We start from the raw sequence: 25,019 nt of genomic DNA, 5'->3' as shown, positions 1-25,019 counted from the left end.
CAAATCAAACTGCAGACATACAGTTAACCACTGTTGATAATGATCCAGGCCATCCAAGATGGTGGAGGTAATGTTAGAGAGACAACCATGCATTAATAAAGGAAAGGTAAACATCCCATTACCACCAGCAGCATCAAAAGGACATGTGTCCTTTTGTTCAATGCAGCCCTTATACAGTATTACCTGCAGAGCTGAGCATCAGATGTACCAATGACCAGCCAGCCTTTATTTACCCAGATACAAACAGGACACCAATGATCACAAACACAACTTGTCATCTTACCACTGATGGTAGACTAGTAGGCATGACAACAAAACAGCAACAGAAGACGATACATGTGTCACAACCGATGTGGAGACACGAGAGCTCGCAGCAGCCTCTATATTACACAGTAATTGGAGGCAGTTGTGTGGTTTATGGGTCTAGTACACAACTTGAGCAGAGCTGTGATGACATGCTCCTGAACCAGATATCACCCAGGATATCACCCAGGATATCACCCAGGATATCACGTGGGGTTCATCACCTTTCACAATCACATAGAAAATGTTTTAATGTCATACAGACGACTACAGAGAAAAAGACCCACAAAATGGCTGACTGTGGATATATACGTAGAGACACTGTAATGTGAATACCTCTTGTAGTCATAGTCGACGGAAGCAGAGGAGGAGTACGCGCCCTCTGAGTGGGCTCGGGACATCCTAGTGGAGCGCAGTAACCTGACAGCCTCTTCTCGACTGATGTTGGATATGCGGTGGTTGCGGCTGGCGAAAAGAGAGCGGTCAGAGGGAGTCAATGTGTGTTTTAAGAATACCGTAATACCAGGTTGGTCAGGTGGGACAGAGAGAGAGAGAGAAGGTCATGAACCTGTGGAAGGAACCCGGTTTTCACATGACCCTGGGGACAGTTGGGGACAACTGATGGAAGTACACCAACTCTCTGTAGACTGTTATGGGGACAGTTGATGGGGGGAGGCACACCATCTCTCTGTAGACTGTTAAGGGGACAGTTGATGGGGGCGCACCAACTCTCTGTAGACTGTTAAGGGGACAGTTGATGGGGGCGCACCAACTCTCTGTAGACTGTTAAGGGGACAGTTGATAGGGGTGCACCAACTCTCTGTCGACTGTTAAGGGGACAGTTGATGGGGGCGCACCAACTCTCGGTAGACTGTTAAGGGGACAGTTGATGGGGGCGCACCAACTCTCTGTAGACTGTTAAGGGGACAGTTGATAGGGGTGCACCAACTCTCTGTAGACTGTTAAGGGGACAGTTGATAGGGGTGCACAAACACTCTGTAGACTGTTAAGGGGACAGTTGATGGGGCGCACCAACACTCTGTAGACTGTTAAGGGGACAGTTGATAGGGGTGCACCAACTCTCTGTAGACTGTTAAGGGGACAGTTGATAGGGGTGCACCAACTCTCTGTAGACTGTTAAGGGGACAGTTGATAGGGGTGCACCAACTCTCTGTAGACTGTTAAGGGGACAGTTGATAGGGGTGCACAAACACTCTGTAGACTGTTGATGGGGGCGCACCAACTCTCTGTAGACTGTTAAGGGGACAGTTGATGGGGGCGCACCAACTCTCTGTAGACTGTTAAGGGGACAGTTGATTAGGGTGCACAAACACTTTGTAGACTGTTAAGGGGACAGTTGATGGGGGCGCACCAACTCTGTAGACTGTTAAGGGGACAGTTGATGGGGGCGTACCAACTCTGTAGACTGTTAAGGGGACAGTTGATGGGGGCGCACAAACTCTGTAGACTGTTAAGGGGACAGTTGATGGGGGCGCACCAACTCTGTAGACTGTTAAGGGGACAGTTGATGGGGGCGCACCAACTCTGTAGACTGTTAAGGGGACAGTTGATGGGGGCGCACCAACTCTGTAGACTGTTAAGGGGACATTTGATAGGGGCGCATAAACTCTCTGTAGAATGTTAAGGGGACAGTTGATGGGGCGCATAAACTCTCTGTAGACTGTTAAGGGGACAGTTGATTAGGGTGCATAAACTCTCTGTAGAATGTTAAGGGGACAGTTGATGGGGGCGCACCAACTCTGTAGACTGTTAAGAGGACAGTTGATGGGGGCGCACCAACTCTGTAGACTGTTAAGAGGACAGTTGATGGGGGCGCACCAACTCTGTAGACTGTTAAGAGGACAGTTGATGGGGGCTCACCAACTCTGTAGACTGTTAAGGGGACAGTTGATGAAGGCGCACCAACTCTGTAGACTGTTAAGGGGACAGTTGATGGGGGCGCACCAACTCTGTAGACTATTAAGGGGACAGTTGATGAAGGCGCACCAACTCTCTGTAGACTGTTAAGGGGACAGTTGATGGGGGCGCACCAACTCTCTGTAGACTGTTAAGGGGACAGTAAATGGGGGCGCACCAACTCTCTGTAGGCTGTTAAGGGGACAGTTGATGGGGGCACACCAACTCTGTAGACTGTTAAGGGGACAGTTGATGAAGGCGCACCAACTCTGTGGACTGTTAAGGGGACAGTTGATGGGGGCGCACCAACTCTCTGTAGACTGTTAAGGGGACAGTTGATGGGGGCGCACCAACTCTCTGTAGACTGTTAAGGGGACAGTTGATAGGGGTGCACCAACTCTCTGTAGACTGTTAAGGGGACAGTTGATAGGGGTGCACCAACTCTCTGTAGACTGTTAAGGGGACAGTTGATAGGGGTGCACCAACTCTCTGTAGACTGTTAAGGGGACAGTTGATAGGGGTGCACAAACACTCTGTAGACTGTTAAGGGGACAGTTGATGGGGGCGCACCAACTCTGTAGACTGTTAAGGGGACAGTTGATGGGGGCGCACCAACTCTGTAGACTGTTAAGGGGACAGTTGATGGAGGCGCACCAACTCTGTAGACTGTTAAGGGGACAGTTGATGGGGGCGCACCAACTCTGTAGACTGTTAAGGGGACAGTTGATGGGGGCGCACCAACTCTGTAGACTGTTAAGGGGACAGTTGATGGGGGCGCACCAACTCTGTAGACTGTTAAGGGGACAGTTGATGGGGGCGCACCAACTCTCTGTAGACTGTTAAGGGGACAGTTGATGGGGGCGCACCAACTCTCTGTAGACTGTTAAGAGGACAGTTGATGGGGGCGCACCAACTCTGTAGGCTGTTAAGGGGACAGTTGATGGGGGCGCACCAACTCTCTGTAGACTGTTAAGGGGACAGTTGATGGGGGCGCACCAACTCTCTGTAGACTGTTAAGGGGATAGTTGATGAAGGCGCACCAACTCTGTAGACTGTTAAGGGGACAGTTGATGGGGGCGCACCAACTCTGTCGACTTAAGGGGACAGTTGATGGGGGCACACCAACTCTGTAGACTGTTAAGGGGACAGTTGATGGGGGCGCACCAACTCTCTGTAGTCTGTTAAGGGGACAGTTGATGGGGGCGCACCAACTCTCTGTAGACTGTTAAGGGGACAGTAAATGGGGGCGCACCAACTCTCTGTAGGCTGTTAAGGGGACAGTTGATGGGGGCACACCAACTCTGTAGACTGTTAAGGGGACAGTTGATGGGGGCGCACCAACTCTCTGTAGACTGTTAAGGGGACAGTTGATGGGGGCACACCAACTCTGTAGACTGTTAAGGGGACAGTTGATGGGGGCGCACCAACTCTCTGTAGACTGTTAAGGGGACAGTTGATGGGGGCGCACCAACTCTCTGTAGACTGTTAAGGGTACAGTTGATAGGGGTGGACCAACTCTCTGTAGACTGTTAAGGGGACAGTTGATGAAGACGCACCAACTCTGTAGACTGTTAAGAGGACAGTTGATGGGGGCGCACCAACTCTGTCGACTTAAGGGGACAGTTGATGGGGGCACACCAACTCTGTAGACTGTTAAGGGGACAGTTGATGGGGGCGCACCAACTCTCTGTAGACTGTTAAGGGGACAGTTGATGGGGGCGCACCAACTCTCTGTAGACTGTTAAGGGGACAGTTGATAGGGGTGCACCAACTCTCTGTAAACTGTTAAGGGGACAGTTGATAGGGGTGCACCAACTCTCTGTAGACTGTTAAGGGGACAGTTGATAGGGGTGCACCAACTCTCTGTAGACTGTTAAGGGGACAGTTGATAGGGGTGCACAAACACTCTGTAGACTGTTAAGGGGACAGTTGATGGGGGCACACCAACTCTGTAGACTGTTAAGGGGACAGTTGATGGGGGCGCACCAACTCTCTGTAGACTGTTAAGGGGACAGTTGATGGAGGCGCACCAACTCTCTGTAGACTGTTAAGGGGACAGTTGATGGGGGCGCACCAACTCTCTGTAGACTGTTAAGGGGACAGTTGATGGGGGCGCACCAACTCTCTGTAGACTGTTAAGGGGACAGTTGATGGGGCGCACCAACTCTGTCGACTGTTAAGGGGACAGTTGATGGGGGCGCACCAACTCTGTAGACTGTTAAGGGGACAGTTGATGGGGCGCACCAACTCTGTAGACTGTTAAGAGGACAGTTGATGAAGGCGCACCAACTCTGTAGACTGTTAAGGGGACAGTTGATGGGGCGCACCAACTCTCTGTAGACTGTTAAGGGGACAGTTGATAGGGCGCACCAACTCTGTAGACTGTTAAGGGGACAGTTGATGGGGGCGCACCAACTCTGTAGACTGTTAAGGGGACATTTGATAGGGGCGCACCAACTCTCTGTAGACTGTTAAGGGGACAGTTGATGGGGCGCACCAACTCTGTAGACTGTTAAGGGGACAGTTGATGGGGGTGCACCAACTCTGTAGACTGTTAAGGGGACAGTTGATGGGGGCGCACCAACTCTGTAGACTGTTAAGGGGACAGTTGATGCGGGCACACCAACTCTGTAGACTGTTAAGGGACAGTTGATGAAGGCGCACCAACTCTGTAGACTGTTAAGGGGACAGTTGATGGGGCGCACCAACTCTCTGTAGGCTGTTAAGGGGACAGTTGATGGGGCGCACCAACTCTGTAGACTGTTAAGGGGACAGTTGATGGGGCGCACCAACTCTCTGTAGGCTGTTAAGGGGACAGTTGATGGGGGCGCACCAACTCTCTGTAGGCTGTTAAAGGGACAGTTGATGGGGCGCACCAACTCTCTGTAGACTGTTAAGGGGACAGTTGATGGGGCGCACCAACTCTCTGTAGACTATTAAGGGGATAGTTGATGAAGGCGCACCAACTCTGTAGACTGTTAAGGGGACAGTTGATGAAGGCGCACCAACTCTGTAGACTGTTAAGAGGACAGTTGATGGGGGCGCACCAACTCTGTCGACTTAAGGGGACAGTTGATGGGGGCGTACCAACTCTGTAGACTGTTAAGGGGACAGTTGATGGGGGCGCACCAACTCTCTGTAGACTGTTAAGGGGACAGTTGATGGGGGCGCACCAACTCTCTGTAGGCTGTTAAGGGGACAGTTGATGGGGGCGCACCAACTCTCTGTAGGCTGTTAAGGGGACAGTTGATGGGGGCGCACCAACTCTCTGTAGACTGTTAAGGGGACAGTTGATGGGGGCGCACCAACTCTCTGTAGACTGTTAAGGGGATAGTTGATGAAGGCGCACCAACTCTGTAGACTGTTAAGGGGACAGTTGATGAAGGCGCACCAACTCTGTAGACTGTTAAGGGGACAGTTGATGGGGGCGCACCAACTCTGTAGACTGTTAAGGGGACAGTTGATGAAGGCGCACCAACTCTGTAGACTGTTAAGGGGACAGTTGATGAAGGCGCACCAACTCTGTAGACTGTTAAGAGGACAGTTGATGGGGGCGCACCAACTCTGTAGACTGTTAAGGGGACAGTTGATGGGGGCGCACCAACTCTCTGTAGACTGTTAAGGGGACATTTGATAGGGGCACACCAACTGTCTGCAGACTGTTGGGGACAGTTGATGGGGGCGCACCAACTCTCTGTAGACTGTTAAGGGGACATTTGATAGGGGCACACCAACTGTCTGCAGACTGTTGGGGACAGTTGATGGGGGCGCACCAACTCTCTGTAGGCTGTTAAGGGAACCGTTGATGGGGGCGCACCAACTCTGTAGACTGTTAAGGGGACAGTTGATGGGGGCGTACCAACTCTCTGTAGGCTGTTAAGGGAACCGTTGATGGGGGCGTACCAACTCTCTGTAGGCTGTTAAGGGAACCGTTGATGGGGGCGCACCAACTCTCTGTAGACTGTTAAGGGGACAGTTGATGGGGGCACACCAACTCTCTGTAGGCTGTTAAGGGGACAGTTGATGGGGCGTACCAACTCTCTGTAGGCTGTTAAGGGGACAGTTGATGGGGGCGCACCAACTCTCTGTAGACTGTTAAGGGGACAGTTGATGGGGGCACACCAACTCTCTGTAGGCTGTTAAGGGAACCGTTGATGGGGCGTACCAACTCTCTGTAGACTGTTAAGGGGACAGTTGATAGGGGTGCACCAACTCTCTGTAGGCTGTTAAGGGAACCGTTGATGGGGGCGTACCAACTCTCTGTAGGCTGTTAAGGGAACCGTTGATGGGGGCGCACCAACTCTCTGTAGACTGTTAAGGGGACAGTTGATGGGGGCACACCAACTCTCTGTACCTCTACTATTCTCTTGTGGTTTGATCCAAACACAACATCCACCTTGACCGCTGTGGATGGGTAGCCACCATAAAGAGTGCATATCAGATATATAGGATTCATATAGTGATATATACAGTGGTACAACACAGGGTGGGCACTGGGCAGGGGAACTGCCTCTGCTGGACAACTCTTCACAAACAGAAAAAACAACAGGACACATCCATTTCAGACTATTGACAGGCCAGTTTCTTTGAGGTATATCTCAGGGTACAATCGAAAATAACAAATAGCGGGCTATGTATTTGTCTACCAATAAAGATACGTAATCAATGATGAAACTTTGGAAAATGCATGAAAAGTATGTGGAGAGAGGAAATGTATGTGTTTATGAAGCCGAAATGAGGAGTGATCCTGATTCTGTATCTTTTGGTTCCATATAGAATCCTCTGGGGAAAGGGTGCTACCTGGAACCAAAAGGGTTCTACCTGGAACCAAAAAGGTTTCTACCTGGAACCAAAAGGGTTCTACCTGGAACCAAAAAGGTTTCTTCAAAAGGTTCTCCTATGGGGACAGCAGAAGAACTCTTTTAGGTTCTAGATAGCACCTTTTCTTTCTGAGTATATGGGCCATGGAGTGGCCCACCTGTTTCATTCTACTGACTACAAAAGGCCACACACTACACTTATGCATATAAAGTATATTTGTCTGGGAAGGGAGAAATATATACCTGGCTGCCCAGCCCACACCACACCACACCCCACCACACCACACGTTGTGTCGTCAATGGCATTGGCTTGGGATGTGAAGTGGATAGGTTTGTGCGCCATTGACATTAAACCAACACAGGCTTGAAGCTTCATGGGCCAGCAGCTTCCTACAGACAGACAGGGGGTGAAGTGGAGGGTGTGATGGAGGGAGGAACATGCACTGTCAGGTAAGAGTCTACCTGGGTTCCTTCTGATGATCATCACTAGGTTGACAGCGTCTGGATCGAGGTAGGGTGAGAAAATGGCTGCGAGACATGAAGGGAGAGAACAGAGACATGGTTGAATGGGGCTGAATGGGGAGGGAGAAAGAGAGAGAGTGAGATACACACGGGGCGAGAGAGAGACACGAGGAGAGAGAGAGAAACAGGGAGAGAGAGATATAGCGAGAGAGAGACACAGGGTGAGAGAGAGAGAGCGAGAGTGAGAAAGAGATACAGGGAGAGAGAGATCGAGAGAGATAGCGAGAGACAGACACGGGAGAGAGAGATAGCGAGAGAGAGACAAAGGGAGAGAGAGAGAGAGATAGAGAGAGAGAACAAGAGAGATAGCGAGAGAGACACAGGAGAGAGGGATCGCGAGAGAGAGACACAGGGAGAGAGAGGGAAAGAGAGAGAGAGGGGGCAGTACAGTGTTTGAGGAGAGAAGGGAGGAGTACAGCCATGGAAGAGGAGATGATATTGGTGCAGTCCTTCCTCAGGTTAGAAAGCCCATTGAGATGCATGATGAGGCGCTCCTAATTTACTGTTTTGTACTGTAACACACATGCTGCTGTAAACCAACATCAGTCCCAGTGGACTCAATCCAAACCGTGTAAGATACTGAATGTTGTTGGAGTTTCTGTATGTTGTTGGACTAGCCCCCGAACTCTCCAAATGTCTGTACATTCATTTCTGCATTAGTTAATAACTTTACAAAATAAAATGAAAAACAAACAAAAGTACATTAATGTGTTGTTGGATTTCAAAACAAAATAACACATAGGCAATATAAAACAACCTCTAAAAAATTGAAATTCCCCAAAATAATGAAATAATAAGGCCCATAGGGCTCTGGTCAAAAGTAGTGCACTTTATAGGGCATAGGGTGCCATTTGGTATGCACACCATGACTCATTTCCTGTTTCCTAATTTTCAACTGTTTTCAATAAATAACAGCAGCAGTTGATTAAGGGGAAGCTGAAATACAGTCTTAGTGAGCAACTGTCTGTCACACACAATCTAGATAAGTGCATTTCCTGTGTCTGGCCCTGATTTAGGCTGCCTCAGCCATCCTCGCCTCAGAAATATCAAATAAACTTAATTGAATGATGGGAGGGGGTAAGTAAGGAGAAGAGAACTGTGCCAAGGCTGAGCTGTATGTCTGAGACACTGGGCTGGTGTTGGTGCTATCGCGGAACAAACAGCATGACTAGAATGGGAAAGTCCCCTCAGACCACAGCAATTTGACAGTACACTGATGGGTTATAACTTGACTGGGGTTGTCCATTCTAGAGATTCTATTTCTATAGTCTCAGGTATGGTGGAGGAAGGAACATCACAACACAAACACAGGATGTGTCACAAATGGCACCCTATTCCCTACATTGTGCACTACTTTTGACCAGAGCCCTATGCTTATCTTTTCTTATTTGTTATTGTTGCTGTGGAGACGGTGGACGGTGTATACCATGTGTATCCCGTTACGACTAATAAAACTTGAAACTTGAACCTATGAGCCATGTTCAAAAGTCGTATACTATTATAGGGAATAGGGTGCCATTTGGGATACAGTTGTTGATTCTAATGAGTCTGAGCACCGGAGTTAATTATCCCCTCTCAGTATTCATAAGGCAACACGATTTGAACACAAAGGAGAGAAGAGGTTAGTTAAAGATCCACCTAATGCAGAACATCAGAGAGGAGATTGGAGTTCTTGGAAAAGGGACAGGTTGGGGAAAGGGACAGGTTGGGGAAAGGGACAGGTTGGGGAAAGGGACAGGTTAAGGAAATGGACAGGTTAAGGAAATGGACAGGTTGGGGAAAGGGACGGGTTGGGGAAATGGACAGGTTGGGGAAAGGGACAGGTTGGGGAAAGGGACAGGTTGGGGAAATGGACAGGTTGGGGAAAGGGACGGGTTGGGGAAATGGACAGGTTGGGGAAAGGGACAGGTTAAGGAAATGGACAGGTTGGGGAAAGGGACGGGTTGGGGAAATGGACAGGTTGGGGAAAGGGACAGGTTAAGGAAATGGACAGGTTGGGGAAAGGGACGGGTTGGGGAAATGGACAGGTTGGGGAAATGGACAGGTTGGGCAAATGGACAGGTTGGAGAAATGGACAGGTTGGGGAAAGGGACAGGTTGGGGAAAGGGACGGGTTGGGGAAATGGACAGGTTGGGGAAATGGACAGGTTGGGGAAAGGGACAGGTTGGGGAAAGGGACAGTTTGGGGAAAGGGACAGGTTGACTTGTGAGCACTAGGTGAGACATCCGTATAGCAGTTGTAGGTGTGAAAGCATCAGGGGGATTAAACAGGTGTAAGGTTGTGTAACGGAGGCAGTTCAGTGAAACCAAGCTCATGTGATTAGTAACAGTGCCTGAGACCTGAACATTTGGGTTAGCTCCTGAGCTAATGCCTAGGCTTTAGCTCAGAGGTCTAACAGTTACACAGTCTTGTGGCTCGCAGACAACCCGGGTTTTTAACCCTGTCAGTCGCAGTTGGTTGTGTTGTCTGCAGCAGCTGGTGTGTGAGGCTGTGTGAGGTTGTGTGGGGCTGTGTTAGGCTGTGTCAAGCTGTGTGAGACAGGGGTATCTACCTGTCAGGTGAGTGGTGGTCATCGGACACACTGCGCCGGTCCACTCTACTGGAGGAGCTGTACTGAGACGAGGCGGGGTCAATGTCATAGCCGGGGTCCAGGCTTCTGCTGTACACAACAGAATCACTGGATCACCCCCCTAGTACGGTACAGTCACAGTACAAACTCCCCACAGTGTCCCCTAGTGGCTCGGGGATGCACCTACTCACCTTAATGCAACCACTGTCAGTGTGAGTGAGATCCCAGTATTGTTTATATGGGTTAAACGTTCTACTATCAAGACAACTATCACAGAGATACCGCTTAAAGGACAACCTCTGATATCAGTTGAGGTTCTCAGTTCCCATTGTGGTGCAGTTTGGCACAAACTTTTTTTGAGGAAGGGATACAACTTGGGATGCTGGGCTGGACGGGGGACAAGTGAGATGGGGGAGTTACCTCTGTGGAGGGGGGACACTGGGGGACCGTGACCGCGCCCGGTTCATGTCTGCCGACCGCGAGCAGTGGTTGGATGACATCGCCTGCTCGGGGACAGACAACGTGGAACTATGTAGGTCCCTGCCGTTCTGCCGGTAGTCTGGAGAGACAGAGAGAGAGGGGGAAAGAGAGAGGCAGAGAGAAACAGAGATACAGAGAGAGACAGAAAGAGAAACAGAGAGAGACAGAAGCATAGAGAAAGAGAGAGAGAAACAGAGATACAGAGATACAGAGAGAGAAAAACAGAGATACAGAGAGAGAAAAAGAGAGAGAAAAACAGAGATACAGAGAGAGAAACAGAGAGAAAAAGAGAGAGAGAGAGAGAAACAGAGAGAGACAGAAAGAGAAACAGAGAGAAAAAGAGAGAGAGACAGAAGCATAGAGAAAGAGAGAGAAACAGAGATACAGAGAGAGAAACAGAGAGAGAGAAACAGATAGAGAAATATAGAGACAAACAGAGAGAAAGAGAGAGAGAAACAGAGATACAGAGAGAGAGAAACAGAGATACAGAGAGAGAAACAGAGAGAAAAAGAGAGAGAGAAACAGAGAGAGAAATATAGAGACAAACAGAGAGAAAGAGAGAGAGAAACAGAGAGACAGAGTGAGAAACAGAGACAAACAGAGAGAAAGAGAGAGAGAAACAGAGATACAGAGACAGAAGCATAGAGAAAGAGAGAGAAACAGAGATACAGAGACAGAAGCATAGAGAAAGAGAGAGAGAAACAGAGATACAGAGACAGAAGCATAGAGAAAGAGAGAGAGAAACAGAGATACAGAGACAGAAGCATAGAGAAAGAGAGAGAGAAACAGAGATACAGAGACAGAAGCATAGAGAAAGAGAGAGAGAAACAGAGATACAGAGACAGAAGCATAGAGAAAGAGAGAGAGAAACAGAGATACAGAGACAGAAGCATAGAGAAAGAGAGAGAGAAACAGAGATACAGAGACAAACAGAGAGAAAGAGAGAGAGAAACAGAGAGACAGAGTGAGAAACAGAGAGAGAAATATAGAGACAAACAGAGATACAGAGAGAGAAACAGGGATACAGAGAGAGAAACAGAGAGAGAAATAGAGACAAACAGAGATACAGAGAGAGAAACAGGGATACAGAGAGAGAAATAGAGACAAACAGAGAGAAAGAGAGAGAGAAACAGAGAGAAATATAGAGACAAACAGAGAGAAAGAGAGAGAGAAACAGAGAGACAGAAACAGAGAGAAAAAGAGAGATACAGAGAGAGAACCAGATAGAGAAACAGAGAGAGAGAGTGATGTCAGGAGTCATTCAGAGAAAGACTCATCGTTCTGAGCGCAGCCTCTCTAACCTGGTCCCAGATCTGTGTGTACTGTCTTGTCTAGTTGGCAAGGCAGCACAAACTGATCTGGTACCAGGCTAAAACCTTTCCTCCCTATTGACCATACACACTGCTGCAAAAAAAACTGTCAACAGCAACATTTATTTTCAGAGGATTCTTTCAAACTTTTCAGAAGTTGCACACAGTGGCATAATGGTTGGTGGCTTTCACATTTTCAAAATGCTGAGGCTCTCTATATTCAAATAAATGAGGGCTTGGTCTCAACTCAATGTTCATGTGATTCAAGTCATTGCGGTTAACATTTTTGCATTAAACATGAAAATAGCTTTCAAAAATCAGAAACATTATAATGACTTCTCCCTGCTAGACTGATTAGTCCATCGAACTTGAATGATTATCATTATTCAATAATAATCCATGGCCAGGAAGCATGATTAAGGTCAAAGTTCAATGTTTTGCACCATTATCCTTGGTTAATATTCAATAGAGTGTATTGCACATTAAAATGAGTTAAACGTAACAGTGAATCAAAGGTAGGATTAGGAAGGAAACACAAGACATTATGATATATGAGAGGAAAAGTTAACCTTCACGGCCACTTTCGTTTGGTACTTCTATCAATGATCTCCAAATCATTACATTTTCACTTCCAAATATGTTTGAAAGGGAGTTTGCAGCATTGTGAAACCTGAATTCCTTCAAATTATACATAGAAGGAACCCAGATAACATAAAAAGGACAGTATTATGTGAATGAATATTATGTTAAAATGATTCACAAACAAGTCCTGCATAACACCACGTCATACATATTTACTATTGTGGCAACAGAGAAACATTAAACCCACCTGACATCACTACATTTCACTATCTAACATCTGCAGTCCAACTATCAGCAGCCCAACACTGGGGGAACTAAGCACCCAGCTCTGCAATCAGCTTGCTTTACGTGCACAACCCAAATGTAATTCATTGGTTCTCTTGACAAGCCACGTCACACATGACTAGAAACTGTGTGTTAAGCATATATACTGTGTATAGAGGAGAGAAGCTCGGATCCGAATTAACAGGACAGAGCCAGCAGAGAAGAATGACTGCATTATCCTAGTTACAACCACAGCGGTGACATCCCAATTCAAAAAAACAATCAATCTATTATTCCTGTGAATAGTTATCATCTCTTCTCCCTTAGTATAATATCAGTAGTTTGATATGGAGAAGGTAGGAGGAAAGGGGATTAGCAAAGATCTCTGGGAAACAAGGGAAGATGAGAGAGAGAGGAGAGGGGTATTCCCACTGAGTGAAGGGATATTATGGGCTTAGTGAGAGAGGAGGCTGTGATGTTAGAGAGGAGGCTGTGATGTGAGAGAGGGACTGATGAGAATGTTACAGAGGTGGCAGGGTTTCCTCCTCATCTATTACACACACACGCACGCACACACACACACGCACACGCACACACACACACGCACGCACGCACGCACGCACGCACACACACACACACGCGCACATACACGCACACACAAACGCACGCACACACGCACACACACACACATGCACACATACACGCACACACGCACACACACGCACATACACGCACACATGCACACACACACGCACGCACACACACACGCACACGCACACACACGCACACACACACACAGCTGTCTGTGTGCTGCCTGGACTGCTACAGTAATCTACTCTCTCTCTCTCTCTGGCAACAGCCTCTCATTTGATGTGCAGCAGTGGCAGGCTGAGACTAGCGTGGGCGTCTGCTGCCTGTGTCGAGGAGAGCAGCTAGTTACTGTAGCGCAGAGGGAAGGAGAAGAAACTCACTGCTCCTTGTAGAGCTGCTGCAGTATCTTAGCTAGCTACCTTCTTTTAAAACATCACATGATCCAGTACAGTACATTGACATACATACAGCTAGCTGTATGTTCATGTACTGTTTACCCCTGAGTTATCTGCATCGACATTATACTGATTACTATTCATGTGTGTAGTATATTACCTGACACTACACCAACACCGTCTTCACAGTCATAGTCAGAGATCTCACTGTCACTGATTCTCTGAGATCCTGGAGGAGAAATGGAGAAAGGAGAGAAGGGAAGGATAGAGGTTAGTTTACTCCAGGGTCTGTCCTCTTCCCCTGGTCAGACCATGGCTCTGTGGCCTAGCTGTCACCAGTGTTGTCCAGTTGTTCTAGACCAATGCCCCAGTCCTGGACATAGACAGGAAAAGCAGCAGACACAGAAATAGAACACTATTTATTTTGAGAACACTATTAAACAGTATTATATTGTATCTCAAAGTCATGTTCTTACATTGATCATCACTGGCCACACTTTATAAACAGCACATACAACCAAGACCTACATTTACTCTGCAGTATACTGTCTGACTCTTCTGATTTTCCCCACCAACGTCGGAGCTGCCTATTTTAGTGTGATATAAAGTCTAATTTAAAGAGAACAACTGTAACATATAGCTGGTGTGAGACATGATGTTGGATGTGATGTAAACAACATCGTGTGGTCCTCTCCATCGAGCCTAATTGGCAATAGCTTCCATGTTTTCACGGTGGCGCTTTGAATTGACATTTCAATCATTCAATGTACATCTGAAGATGGAGTCTGAGAGGTATTCTACCGTCTCCACCGTTTCAGAACTACTCCCTCCCTCATCCCTCTTTCCGAGTCGTCCCCTCTCTCACTCAGTTGCTTTTTCTGACTTATTCACTGTTCAGTCAACTTAAATCAACTGGACACTTGGGCTTTTACAGAAATGACAAGTGCTGCATTCTGGCAGCCGTTCTCTCAGCCTTTCTCTGCCTCTCTTTTTCTGGCAGCCGCTGTCTCAGCCTTTCTCTGCCTCTCTTTTTCTGGCAGCCGCTCTCTCAGCCTTTCTCTGTCTCTCATTGCCTATCTTTTTCTGGCAGCCTCTCTCTCTCAGCCTCTTTCTGCCTCTCTTTTTTTGGCAGCCGCTCTCTCAGCCTTTCTCTGCCTCTCTTTTTCTGGCAGCCGCTCTCTCAGCCTTTCTCTGCCTCTCTTTTTCTGGCAGCCGCTCTCAGCCTTTCTCTGCCTCTCTTTTTCTGGCAGCCGCTCTCTCAGCCTTTCTTTGCCTCTCTTTTTATGGCAGCCGCTCTCTCAGCCTTTCTCTGCCTCTCTTTTTCTGGCAGCCGCTCTCTCAGCCTTTCTCTGCCTCTCTTTTTCTGGCAGCCGCTCTCTCAGCCTTTCTCTGCCTCTCTTTTTCTGGTAGCCGCTCTCTCAGCCTCTCTCTGACTCTCTTTTTCTGGCAGCCGCTCTCTCAGCCTCTCTCTCTCGCTCCCTCACGTCTCAGAAGGGCTGAAACTGTTTTAACGCTCTTGTTTTAGAGCGGTCAGCTCTTTCACCTCACACACACACAGATGCCCCGTAAAAATTGTCCCAGCTAATCTCAAGCCTTAACATTGGAAATACATGTGCAGGTTACGTACAATAGAAATATGTCAAGTCAAGTGCAAATACAAGTTCACACCCAACAGACACAACAGACACAGACACAACAGACACAGACACAGACACAAGCAGAGGAGAAGAAGAGCAAAAACCAGCACAATTATCATAATGTTTTTCAAAAGGAAAGTGTTGGCATAGGGCAGAAGATGAGACAATGCATTGCACTGGGAAAACAAGTGGTCAACATATTCAAATGACAAACAGAGGAGTGGACAAAGCTAAATCACCAGGATCTGGACTGGGAAACATAAACCTGCCGGGTCGAGACTGACCAGCCATCTTGTTTAAGGACTGCGGTGGAGCGGAGAGGGAGCATAGCGAGAATCAAAGGGAATTGTGGGACAGCTAATGGAGGAGTGGAGTGAGAGAACACTTTGGAGATAGAGCACAGTACAATAGGACTGAAGCAGAGGGGAGAGACAGTCTTCTTATGAACAGCAACACTGAGTGGAGAGAGAGCTCAGTGGAGAGAGAGCTCAGTGGAGAGAGAGCTCAGTGGAGAGAGAGCTCAGTGGAGACAGAGCGGAGAGAGAGCTCAGTGGAGAGAGAGCTCAGTGGAGAGAGAGCTCAGTGGAGACAGAGCTCAGTGGAGAGAGAGCTCAGTGGAGAGAGAGCTCAGTGGAGAGAGAGCTCAGTGGAGACAGAGCTCAGTGGAAACAGAGCTCAGTGGAGACAGAGCTCAGTGGAGAGAGAGCTCAGTGGAGAGAGAGCTCAGTGGAGAGAGAGCTCAGTGGAGAGAGAGCTCAGTGGAGAGAGAGCTCAGTGGAGAGAGAGCTCAGTGGAGACAGAGCTCAGTGGAGAGAGAGCTCAGTGGAGAGAGAGCTCAGTGGAGAGAGAGCTCAGTGGAGAGAGAGCTCAGTGGAGAGAGAGCTCAGTGGAGACAGAGCTCAGTGGAGAGAGAGCTCAGTGGAGACAGAGCTCAGTGGAGAGAGAGCTCAGTGGAGAGAGAGCTCAGTGGAGAGAGAGCTCAGTGGAGAGAGAGCTCAGTGGAGAGAGAGCTCAGTGGAGAGAGAGCTCAGTGGAGAGAGAGCTCAGTGGAGAGAGAGCTCAGTGGAGACAGAGCTCAGTGGAGAGAGAGCTCAGTGGAGAGAGAGCTCAGTGGAGAGAGAGCTCAGTGGAGAGAGAGCTCAGTGGAGAGAGAGCTCAGTGGAGAGAGAGCTCAGTGGAGACAGAGCTCAGTGGAGAGAGAGCTCAGTGGAGAGAGCAGCGTGGAACAACAAACGGGGGCCGTTACCTGAATTGTACGAATATGGCCCCTTGTCTGTAAGTATCAGGTTGAGTTGAGAGGGATAAGAAAACAAACACCATATGAACATACTAACAGTAATAAATACTTCATAAATCATTCAGGCTTTTGCAGACAGGCAAAGACAGTTGGTAACAGGGCACCTGCCAGCCGTCATACTGGCTTTTCAAAATCATCAGATGAACGGTTGGTTCGACACTCATGTCTCATTCCCTATCCTGAGGTTTGGGGTTCGAACAGACAGGAGCTTTCCTACACTGTTCTAGTATAGACTAGTATACAGGTTATGGATGTTAGGGCAGAGGGGTAACCTACTCTGTATGGGTAGCCTCCTCGTGGGGCTCTCTCCGTGGAGCTGTCTGCGCTGGGGGTTGGGTGAGGCGCGGGGGAGGGGCATGGAGGACACGTCGTGGGTCTGCAGCTTGTACCAGTGAGGCTCATCATCCAGCAGGGCTGTCTCCAGCTCTATCAGTATCTAAAGGAGAAACACACCAGCGTCACTACACACACACACACACACACACACACCACACACACTCCTCAATACACTAGCCACTGCTAACTGGACTCATTCCAGAGCAGATCAAGACCTCCTCAGGCATGGCCCGACATCATTTTTTAAATAAGGTTTTCCAGCAATCCTGATTGGAAGATTCTGGATTTCCTGCTTTTTCCCTCCAACCGGGAGGATTTCTGTATGACCTGGGAGTTCTGGGAAAGTTACCAGAATTCTGCAACCTTATTGACAGTGAGGGCAGAGTATGTGAGTATGTGGTGATGTTACAGTAAGCATCACATCAACCCCCAGTAGCCTATCATCCTTCCTATGGAATGTAGGGTTTTATCAAGAGCTTGACCCTATTGGTAGGATTAGTTGAGCTATCAGAGTTACTGTCCAAATCCTGACTGGATGGGTATGTTTGGTATTATATCAGAGACGGATGAGTGCCTGAGTCTGGTTAAGTGGTGGCGCTGCCGACTCTTGTTACAAATATAGCCTCAGCCCCTTGTCTCCGTGTCCCTCTGTACCTGTCTTTCTTTCTACCTTCTGACTGTCTCTGTCCAGAAAACAATAGAAAACTATGAGGGGGAAAAATAGATGGATGGGCTTACCTCTCCCAGGAACTGGCTTTCCTCCTCCCTGACCCTGGCCTGGTCCCACAGGGTGATCTCCAACATGCGCTCACGGAACTCCCGCCGGTGCACAGGAGAATACATAAAGGTCTGGTTCCATTTGGGCTCTAAGGATTTCTTTACCGTTTTTGTTCTCCTCTTGCTTTTGTCGCTGGAGGAACAATAATTCAAACTGTTTTTATTTACAACCATGGTAGAAAAGACTCCCGAACAGGTCAACACAGCACAGGACAATGGGATGAGCTGGGGAGGGAGCGTCATGTTGGAGCCCTGTTCAACTTTCTATCATTACTTCCATGTGTCTGAGAAGGGGTTCTCTGAGCGCAGTGAAGGTGTAGGTCAATGTGATCACATGATGATCTTTGTGACGGTAGCAGATTAAATGCAATGTGACATGACCCCAAATTCAATTACCAGAAGAAAAAAATATATAGGTAAATAAAACCAAAGACATTCTTACCATAAAGTCAACATTCAGTGAGACTATTATGCGAGTGCCCAAATCTGTATCAATCAACCAATGGCAACTTTAGGATATTGGAGGATAGGTCAAGCCACTAAGAAATGGCTGTGGATAGAATGAAGTGAAATGATGCTAGCTAGATCATTCTGTAGTTACTGTCTCTACTCTTACCTTCTGTCAGGGAGGAAGTAGATTTTGACGTAAGGGTTCCTGGGGCGGCCATCTTCCCGAGAAGGCAGGTCCTTGGCTCCCAGGATGGTGACTATTAGCTGATGGCCCACTTTGTCATACCACAGTTTGACCTATGGGTGGGATAGAACAGGGACACATGGTCACTGGGCTGCCAGTAGGGATGGAGGGGGGGGGGGGGCTCTATATCAGGGTGACCTCATAACCCTCCACTTGGAGAGCTACTGGGTGTGCAGGGTTTAGCACCAGCCCTGCTCTATATTAACTAACAAACACACTTGATTCAGCGAATCAAGGTCCTGCATGGTGAGCAGCTAATTAGGGTAGCCTAGTGGTTAGAGCATTGGACTAGTAACCGAAAGGTTGCAAGTTCAAATCCCCGAGCTGACAAGGTACAAAATCTGTCGTTCTGCCCTTGAACAGGCAGTTAACCCACTGTTCCTAGGCCGTCATTGAAAATAAGAATTTGTTCTTAACTGACTTGCCTCGTAAAATAAAGGTAAAATAAAAATAAATAAAATTAGTAAAATCACTGGATTGTGTTAGATTTGAGCAGGGCTGGAGTTAAAACCTGCACAACCAGTACATCTCCTGGAGGAGGGGTGGCCACCCCTGGTTTAGGCATTAGCAGGTCACATGCTTAGGGGGGGGCGGGGTGATACAGATCTGTACTGTATATCTTACCATGACCTACATTTTACCATGACCTACATTTTACCATGACCTAAATCTTACCATGACCTAAATCTTACCATGACCTACAGTATATCTTACCATGACCTCCATCTTACCATGACCTACATCTTACCATGACCTAAATCTTACCATGACCTATATATTCATCGGCTGCTCTCGCCACATTTTCTAGGTGTGTTTGAGAGGAAAGGATTCTACAGTATGTGTATCTGTATTCATATCTACAGTATCCTAACTCTTGGTATCTAAACCATTACAACATGAGAATTAGACCAACATGCTTTGAAATTAACACTTACTGATCTGAGTGTGAAATTGTATTTGGAACCATACAACACAATGCAGGCCTCTACACTGACCTTTTTACAAGGAGCATGTGTGCACCTCATTTGACAAATGTAGGCACACACAAAGATATTTACGAGCACAATTAATATTTCAGGTCATAAAGCTAGAATCCTTCATTTTTGTAGGCGTACTAGTACTCCTAAATTAAAATTCCAGGACGGACAGCAAAATATTTAGGCGCATATGCTAGTAAAATGGTCACACTGTAGAGCCCTGCAATGCAGTGTCAGATAGTGTAATAGGTCAAATATACATATAAATCATCATGCTGTCATGAGTGGCATCAAAGACACTTCACACTTGTCCGAGCAAAGTATGGACACAACAGAGAACACTTAGAAGTAAGAAATGAAATAAACAACATTTACGGAAATATATATATATATATTTTTTTAAATGCGAAATATTTGTTTAAAAAAAAATGAAATGAAATTACTGGAGAAAAATCAAGCCTTCTAAGCTCTTGCCCATACTTATGTCGATAATGATGGGAGGAGTCTTGATCATTGCATTGACTTCCATAGTTATTTCTTTATGCATGCAGCAATACAAAGCAACAGCAAGCATTTAACACATACAAGATCAGTCAGGAGATCTGATATTGTCAAACAACATAGGCAGTAGGGGCCTTCAGGTCAAACAGCTTGCACTGGGAAGACTTCCTCAACACAAGTCCCCTATGGAAAAGATGTACGTGCAATTCTGACCATACTACAGCACTGCCCATATGACTGATGGTACAACCCTTAACTGACAGATTCACCTTGAAAAGTTGAAATTGAAATTATACCCCTGATGTAATCCATTACACGGCCTATATTTCCTGTACAGTCGGCCACATCATTTACATTGACATTATTGCGTGGCCTGGTTAAGTAGAGCATAACACTGCTTCTACAGAAGGCTAATTGATCTACCTCTAGGAGCTGCGCCAAGGGTACACTACACACCTATTTATAGACTTCCATTCTCACCCTCTCCTTATCTGACAGATAGTGTGAGGTGTTGGCAATACATCACCTACCTTTAAAAAACGAGGAAACCAACAGTGCATATCATACCAAAAACTCCTATACAGTATACTGTATATATATATTTTGTTCGAAGCCAAGCTGATGCTTGACAAGGACATGATAGGACAAATATACAAATATGATCTCCCAAATAACATGAGTACTCCACACTCCAACAAGCTAGCTAGAGTAAAACAACTCCTCAAAAAGGCTCCATGTTAAGATAGAGACACCTTGCCTGTTCAGTTCAAGTGAATTCTGTATTCAAACTCTACTCTTATTTTGAAAATAAGGGACAGTTATCTTATCCCACCTTTAACTGCAACATGAAACTTACAGCCATTCAAAAATGTCAATATAAATATTTGCCAAATGTTGTGTTCATGATTACCAGTTGTTGGCCGCTGTTGCTATAGCAACCTATTCAGGACCTGAGGGCGTCAAGCCAATTGAGGACAATGTCCAATCTAGTTTCATGTTCCACAGAACAAATAAGCTCATTTATTTGTCCCACAAATGTAATAGTTTTACTAAAACATTTAAGGAGACACCCTCCTTTAATTGCCAATGTGGAGCACTGTTGTAGCTGACTAGGTACAAAATGCCCATGTCAGCTAACATGTTGATCAATGTGTTTCAGCTTGTTTGAGTGTAGACTACAGGATCTGACCATGTGTTTGAGCTTGTTGTTGCTGTTGAGTGTAGACTACAGGATCTGACCATGTGTTTGAGCTTGTTGTTGCTGTTGTTGTCGTTAAGTGTAGGCTACAGGATCTGACCATGTGTTTGAGCTTGTTGTTGCTGTTGAGTGTAGACTACAGGATCTGACCATGTGTTTGAGCTTGTTGTTGCTGTTGTTGTCGTTAAGTGTAGGCTACAGGATCTGACCATGTGTTTGAGCTTGTTGTTGCTGTTGTTGTCGTTAAGTGTAGGCTACAGGATCTGACCATGTGTTTGAGCTTGTTGTTGCTGTTGAGTGTAGGCTACAGGATCTGACCATGTGTTTGAGCTTGTTGTTGCTGTTGAGTGTAGGCTACTGGATCTGACCATGTGTTTGAGCTTGTTGTTTCTGTTGAGTGTAGGCTACAGGATCTGACCATGTGTTTGAGCTTGTTGTTGCTGTTGTTGTCGTTAAGTGTAGGCTACAGGATCTGACCATGTGTTTGAGCTTGTTGTTGCTGTTGAGTGTAGACTACAGGATCTGACCATGTGTTTGAGCTTGTTGTTGCTGTTGAGTGTAGGCTACAGGATCTGACCATGTGTTTGAGCTTGTTGTTGCTGTTGTTTCTGTTGAGTGTAGGCTACAGGATCTGACCATGTGTTTGAGCTTGTTGTTGCTGTTGTTTCTGTTGAGTGTAGGCTACAGGATCTGACCATGTGTTTGAGCTTGTTGTTGCTGTTGTTGCTGTTGAGTGTAGGCTACAGGATCTGACCATGTGTTTGAGCTTGTTGTTGCTGTTGAGTGTAGGCTACAGGATCTGACCATGTGTTTGAGCTTGTTGTTGCTGTTGAGTGTAGACTACAGGATCTGACCATGTGTTTGAGCTTGCTGTTGCTGTTGCGTGTAGGCTACAGGATCTGACCATGTGTTTGAGCTTGTTGTTGCTGTTGTTGCTGTTGAGTGTAGGCTACAGGATCTGACCATGTGTTTGAGCTTGTTGTTGCTGTTGCGTGTAGGCTACAGGATCTGACCATGTGTTTGAGCTTGTTGTTGCTGTTGTTGTTTAAGTGTAGGCTACAGGATCTGACCATGTGTTTGAGCTTGTTGTTGCTGTTGAGTGTAGACTACAAGATCTGACCATGTGTTTGAGCTTGTTGTTGCCATTGAGTGTAGACTACAGGATCTGACCATGTGTTTGAGCTTGTTGTTGCTGTTGAGTGTAGGCTACAGGATCTGACCATGTGTTTGAGCTTGTTGTTGCTGTTGTTGCTGTTGAGTGTAGGCTACAGGATCTGGCCATGTGTTTGAGCTTGTTGTTGCTGTTGAGTGTAGGCTACAGGATCTGACCATGTGTTTGAGCTTGTTGTTGCCATTGAGTGTAGACTACAGGATCTGACCATGTGTTTGAGCTTGTTGTTGCCATTGAGTGTAGACTACAGGATCTGACCATGTGTTTGAGCTTGTTGTTGCCATTGAGTGTAGACTACAGGATCTGACCATGTGTTTGAGCTTGTTGTTGCCATTGAGTGTAGACTACAGGATCTGACCATGTGTTTGAGCTTGTTGTTGCTGTTGTTGCTGTTGAGTGTAGGCTACAGGATCTGGCCATGTGTTTGAGCTTGTTTTTGCTGTTGAGTGTAGGCTACAGGATCTGACCATGTGTTTGAGCTTGTTGTTGCTGTTGAGTGTAGGCTACAGGATCTGACCATGTGTTTGAGCTTGTTGTTGCTGTTGAGTGCAGGCTACAGGATCTGACCATGTGTTTGAGCTTGTTGTTGCTGTTGCGTGTAGGCTACAGGATCTGACCATGTGTTTGAGCTTGTTGTTGCTGTTGTTGCTGTTGAGTGTAGGCTACAGGATCTGACCATGTGTTTGAGCTTGTTGTTGCTGTTGAGTGTAGGCTACAGGATCTGACCATGTGTTTGAGCTTGTTGTTGCTGTTGCGTGTAGGCTACAGGATCTGACCATGTGTTTGAGCTTGTTGTTGCTGTTGTTGTCGTTAAGTGTAGGCTACAGGATCTGACCATGTGTTTGAGCTTGTTGTTGCTGTTGAGTGTAGACTACAAGATCTGACCATGTGTTTGAGCTTGTTGTTGCCATTGAGTGTAGACTACAGGATCTGACCATGTGTTTGAGCTTGTTGTTGCTGTTGAGTGTAGGCTACAGGATCTGACCATGTGTTTGAGCTTGTTGTTGCTGTTGTTGCTGTTGAGTGTAGGCTACAGGATCTGGCCATGTGTTTGAGCTTGTTTTTGCTGTTGAGTGTAGGCTACAGGATCTGACCATGTGTTTGAGCTTGTTGTTGCTGTTGAGTGTAGGCTACAGGATCTGACCATGTGTTTGAGCTTGTTGTTGCTGTTGAGTGTAGGCTACAGGATCTGACCATGTGTTTGAGCTTGTTGTTGCTGTTGTTGCTGTTGAGTGTAGGCTACAGGATCTGACCATGTGTTTGAGCTTGTTGTTGCTGTTGAGTGTAGGCTACAGGATCTGACCATGTGTTTGAGCTTGTTGTTGCTGTTGCGTGTAGGCTACAGGATCTGACCATGTGTTTGAGCTTGTTGTTGCTGTTGAGTGTAGGCTACAGGATCTGACCATGTGTTTGAGCTTGTTGTTGCTGTTGCGTGTAGACTACAGGATCTGACCATGTGTTTGAGCTTGTTGTTGCTGTTGAGTGTAGACTACAGGATCTGACCATGTGTTTGAGCTTGTTGTTGCCATTGAGTGTAGACTACAGGATCTGACCATGTGTTTGAGCTTGTTGTTGCTGTTGAGTGTAGGCTACAGGATCTGACCATGTGTTTGAGCTTGTTGTTGCTGTTGTTGCTGTTGAGTGTAGGCTACAGGATCTGGCCATGTGTTTGAGCTTGTTTTTGCTGTTGAGTGTAGGCTACTGGATCTGACCATGTGTTTGAGCTTGTTGTTGCTGTTGAGTGTAGGCTACAGGATCTGGCCATGTGTTTGAGCTTGTTGTTGCCATTGAGTGTAGACTACAGGATCTGACCATGTGTTTGAGCTTGTTGTTGCTGTTGAGTGTAGGCTACAGGATCTGACCATGTGTTTGAGCTTGTTGTTGCTGTTGTTGCTGTTGAGTGTAGGCTACAGGATCTGACCATGTGTTTGAGCTTGTTGTTGCTGTTGAGTGTAGGCTACAGGATCTGACCATGTGTTTGAGCTTGTTGTTGCTGTTGCGTGTAGGCTACAGGATCTGACCATGTGTTTGAGCTTGTTGTTGCTGTTGAGTGTAGGCTACAGGATCTGACCATGTGTTTGAGCTTGTTGTTGCTGTTGAGTGTAGGCTACAGGATCTGACCATGTGTTTGAGCTTGTTGTTGCCATTGAGTGTAGACTACAGGATCTGACCATGTGTTTGAGCTTGTTGTTGCTGTTGAGTGTAGGCTACAGGATCTGACCATGTGTTTGAGCTTGTTGTTGCTGTTGTTGCTGTTGAGTGTAGGCTACAGGATCTGGCCATGTGTTTGAGCTTGTTTTTGCTGTTGAGTGTAGGCTACAGGATCTGACCATGTGTTTGAGCTTGTTGTTGCTGTTGAGTGTAGGCTACAGGATCTGACCATGTGTTTGAGCTTGTTGTTGCTGTTGAGTGTAGGCTACAGGATCTGACCATCTGTTTGAGCTTGTTGTTGCTGTTGAGTGTAGGCTACAGGATCTGACCATCTGTTTGAGCTTGTTGTTGCTGTTGCGTGTAGGCTACACGATCTAACCATGTGTTTGAGCTTGTTGTTGCTGTTGAGTGTAGGCTACACGATCTAACCATGTGTTTGAGCTTGTTGTTGCTGTTGAGTGTAGGCTACAGGATCTGGCAATGGAAGGGTGTCTCTGAAATATTTCCTTTAGATTAGTAAATCATGC

At 46.9% G+C, this 25,019-nt stretch overlaps 1 protein-coding gene across 16 annotated transcripts in view; it reads right to left on the bottom strand.

Annotated features, from left to right (window-relative positions):
* LOC118373995 (regulating synaptic membrane exocytosis protein 2-like) overlaps positions 1-25,019 on the bottom strand; it is a 257,928-nt gene that overhangs the window by 80,808 nt on the left and 152,101 nt on the right. For 5 of the 16 annotated variants that reach the window (XM_052494502.1, XM_052494503.1, XM_052494506.1 and 2 more), the window contains 7 exons: positions 18,417-18,547; positions 17,762-17,954; positions 16,964-17,123; positions 16,637-16,663; positions 13,914-13,982; positions 10,552-10,690; positions 10,114-10,221 (listed from right to left, as the gene is read on the bottom strand). In XM_052494502.1, the coding sequence (XP_052350462.1) occupies positions 10,114-10,221; positions 10,552-10,690; positions 13,914-13,982; positions 16,637-16,663; positions 16,964-17,123; positions 17,762-17,954; positions 18,417-18,547 (827 nt within the window). Of the gene's footprint in view, positions 1-7,502; positions 7,569-10,113; positions 10,222-10,551; positions 10,691-13,913; positions 13,983-16,636; positions 16,664-16,963; positions 17,124-17,761; positions 17,955-18,416; positions 18,548-25,019 lie in introns of all 16 variants that reach the window. The other 11 variants (XM_052494518.1, XM_052494507.1, XM_052494519.1 and 8 more) reach the window with 4 other exon arrangements.

The sequence above is a fragment of the Oncorhynchus keta genome, chromosome 34 (genome assembly GCF_023373465.1).
Source record: "Oncorhynchus keta strain PuntledgeMale-10-30-2019 chromosome 34, Oket_V2, whole genome shotgun sequence".
Taxonomy (NCBI): domain Eukaryota; kingdom Metazoa; phylum Chordata; class Actinopteri; order Salmoniformes; family Salmonidae; genus Oncorhynchus; species Oncorhynchus keta.
This window is presented reverse-complemented; position numbering and strand designations above follow the sequence as displayed.